General features: G+C 33.9%; 1 protein-coding gene across 1 annotated transcript; it reads right to left on the reverse strand.

Annotated features, from left to right (window-relative positions):
- Positions 1–1635: 1635 nt before the first annotated feature.
- On the reverse strand, positions 1636–2215 carry LOC106299671 (ethylene-responsive transcription factor ERF022-like). Its single transcript, XM_013735726.1, has one exon. It carries the CDS (start codon positions 2189–2191, stop codon positions 1640–1642), a length of 552 nt encoding a protein of 183 aa, XP_013591180.1. The 5' UTR covers positions 2192–2215; the 3' UTR covers positions 1636–1639.
- Between the last annotated feature and the right edge of the window lie 1809 nt (positions 2216–4024).

Genomic DNA, 4024 nt, shown 5'->3' on the forward strand with positions numbered 1-4024 from the left:
AGTCTATTCTACAACATATGTTTACTATATCCTAATTGAGCACATGAGTTTTCTATTAGCTTTGCACTTCTTCTTCACAGGCACACACACTCTAAGGGAGAAAACTGTCATTTTTTAGCGTAATCTATCCCATCAAGGAAATATCACTATAGAATGTGTATATTCTTCACTTTATGCTCCTTATGAATATCCAGAAAATTCACATTTCTATAAAGCAAATAAATAATTTGCATCAGATCACAAAATATAATACAAACTAGAAGGCTACATTTAAGGGTATAGGGTATGATTGGTTTCCCCGCTATCACCCGCAAACGCAGCTTTTGCGGTTGGTAACGGTTGTTGACGTTTTTCAATAATCACTCAAACCGCTCTAAACTTCATAAATTCAAAAGCTGGTTCCAACTAGCGTTTGCGGTAGCGGGCGGTTGCGGAAATATAATTTTTTTTCCTTTTTTTAAACAATATAAATACAAAAATAAAAATATTCAATAAAAATTTAAATTGGAATTATAAAATACTAAAATATATCTATTATATTTTAATTAATATTATAAAATTTTAAAATAAAAATATTTTTCTATAATTATAAAAAATTTCAAACTATAAATTTCTAAATATTTTTATAATTATATAAAATGTAAATATTGTTAATTTATTGTTTAACCGCTGTTGCATTTGGTAGTTAACCAGTCATAAGTATCCCGCAAATGCACCAATTTCTAAACGCAAAACTAGTCGTACAAATCTATTAAAACCGCTAGAAACCGCAACCACCCGCATCCGCAAAATTCCGCAACCGCAACTGCAACTGCAACCGTTGCGTTTGAACTAGTTAGACCCTAAATATTAGGTTGGTTCAGTGGTTACTTTGTCCAAAATCTTAGTTTAATTTCCCTTTTTTGAGCCCATCCTTAACTTAATATCCATTTTTTCATTTGTAATTAATTTTGGGCCACATTTTGTTTTTATCGAAGGCCTCATTTTCTTTGAAGTTTTAAGCCTCTGGATATTTGGAACTGCACATGTAACACATCATACGAGAAACCAGAATATTTAAGTAGTTCATGGTTAGTACGAACACCTCCGATGGTAGTATTAGCAAGAGTTCTTAGTATTTAAAGAAAAAGAAAAAAAAAATGAAAATAAGAGAGAATGAGCAAAAGTTTTTAGTTATGTTTTCTTAAGAAACTATGGGATACTAAAAAGACACATGTCTTTCGAATAGATAATTAACTAATTTAAAAAAACATAAATAAATAATTATATAACTAATACTTCTTTTTGTTTTAGAAACCTTCACCTCGGTGCTCTTAGTGGAAGATGAATCTATGAAGAACTCATTTATTTTAAAAATAAAAAAAAATTGTTAAATTTATTGAAAGTTCTAAAGAGTTTTTCATACAATATTTTGAAAGTTATGTCTATGAGGTAAAATGTTAAGAATCCAAGTTCTAATAACACTAGATTTTGATAAAATTTATAAAATCATTAAAATCCAAACTTTTTGAATCATGAAACCAATAATATTTGATTTAATTATATAAGAATGTTAGAATTCATTAACGAATAACTATAAAATTTTAGAATTCTAACCATCATTATAAATTTAGATCCAACATACACCCCCTAAGTTTAGTTAAAAATCCCATATAGATTGAAGCGGCTGTATTTCAGAAAACTCGTCTCCATCGCACTGTCCACAACACCGTCCGTACAACTCCTCATAATCATTCACTTCCAGATCTTGCATCCACCCCATTCTTGGCGAGTCCATTGGAAAGTCAATGATAGCCTGAATCTGATCTGGAGACAATCCTACCCGCGAAGGTCCTTGGCCAGACCCGATAGCGTGTTCCGTAAACGGCACACCCGGTTTAAACATTAGTGCTGCCTCTCGAGCAGCCACTTGAACGTGCTCGGAGCTAAAGCTTTCCGGCCGAGGAAAACTGCCAGCGTGCTCCGGAAAGTTGAGATGTGTCCCACGTCCTCGGAGGTAAATAGCTGCGGAATCGTAAGCGGCTGCAGCCATGTCGGCCGTCTCGTAGCTCCCTAGCCAAATCCTGGTTTTCTTACCCGGCTCCCGGATCTCCGATACCCATTTGCCCCATTTCCTCCGGCGAACTCCTCTGTAAGATACTTGGTCAACGGAGTAGCTCTGTTCTCGTTGACTAACATGATTGTTTTCCATGTAGTTAATACGAAGTTGTTTAGTACTATAGTGTGTGTGTATTGAAATGTGCTAATTAGTAAGTGCTGAGTGGAATTGTATATATAGAGAAATAAAGAAAATACATTAAATGATGGGATGAAATTTGTGGAAGGCTTTGTTTCGTTTCAGGTGAAGGGAGCTTCCCACGTAGTTACGTGTGGAGTGGGGTTATGCTGTTATGCATGCATGGGTCTCTGCTTCTACATAATTTATGAATTTGTATAATTAAACAGGCTGTTTATTACCACGTATAAATAGTGCATCTAAGAAGACCCTGCTTTAATTTTTATTCTAATAATGTTTTTTCAATATTTATGATTTTTTTTTTCTTTTAAGAAAAGTTGGGGATAGTGGGAGCTACATTTGTAATGATTATTAGAATTTCAATTCTATTGTTATTTGTTTATAAATAGTAGCACTCTTAATAAAATTGTATTAATATATGAATTTTGACATTACATTTCTGAACATAAATTTTTTTTTTCAAAAAAAGGAAATAGAGCTCATACAATAAAAAATTTCACCAAGATAACACGAGAGCTATAAGATTCATCCAATCAAGCCAATCGTCGGATAAAGAACAAATGGAACAATAATACGACTATGAAGTACATGAAGGTCTTGAGCATTTAGGCGTCAAGGACTTCAAGAAAAATTATTCATCAAAGACTTGAAGTTCAACGGAAATACCAGCTTTGATCACTCCAGGTTCAAAACTGACTAATTCACACACCAGGTATCTTTAATTTTTAGTAGATTACTGTCTGTGGAATCTGCAACAGTTTTTATCCTCATCTTTAATTTTCTTTATTTCACCATTCATTCAAACCTATATATATTTCAGTGCTGCCTCTCGAGCAGCCACATACAGTTATTTGAATTTCTGGCTTCGACTGGCGATTTTGCCGCCGACTACAGCACTGAAATTGATTCGGAATGGTACTAAACTTAAGCACATCAAACCGATGATAAACGTTGTTACTAGTTACTACGTATTGAGCTAACGGTAGTAACATCATGGCTTTATAAGTATACAAATCTCACTTCTAAAGATATGATTGTTTAAAGTTCCAGTTTTCTGTGCGTGGCTTTCAACTTTCAAGCATTCAATTTTAAGTCTCTCGAATCTAGATGATCCATAAAACTAGCATAACACGTTTTTGTAACCTAATATCCATATATCTTCAGAGTAGAGATGTAGAAAAAAGTAAGAGACCTGGGCGCAAATGTGATGATGACTAACTTTTAAGAAAATTAAATATGTAACCACCCATAGACTATCAAATTGACCAAAACGAGTGTATATAGTTCATAACGAAAGTGCGGAGAAAGAGAAATCAACATTAACCAAAATATGATTAAATAAAATCTTGGTACTCAAGCAAAATTAAAATAATAATAACAAAGCTAAAGCCAGGCCAGCAGATCATGCTCTGTCATCCAAGCGATTCATTTAACCTCTTGCGTCTAATTTCAACCTAAAAACAAAGAAAAGAAATTATTGCGTGACGTGGCAGCATATATTGGACACCACCACCGCCACTAACTACCACACAATATCGGAATACGTCCGGACCTGGACCATCCGGGGGTCAAAAAGGTCTGCGGTCTCAGTCTCAACTCCCATCTTCTCGACGGACCCCACACAAGAATATACGAGCCCTAATGCTAGTTTTTCTACTTTTGTTCAAGAACTACTTTTTTAGAAAAAAAATTCAAGAACTTCTATGTTTACTCTTAACATATTTTAAACTAAGAGTAATTAAGCATGCAGTTAATCTGTATAAAAGTAACGGTGTGATATATGTAGCA

This window comes from Brassica oleracea, chromosome C6 (assembly GCF_000695525.1).
Source record: "Brassica oleracea var. oleracea cultivar TO1000 chromosome C6, BOL, whole genome shotgun sequence".
NCBI classification, from domain to species: domain Eukaryota; kingdom Viridiplantae; phylum Streptophyta; class Magnoliopsida; order Brassicales; family Brassicaceae; genus Brassica; species Brassica oleracea.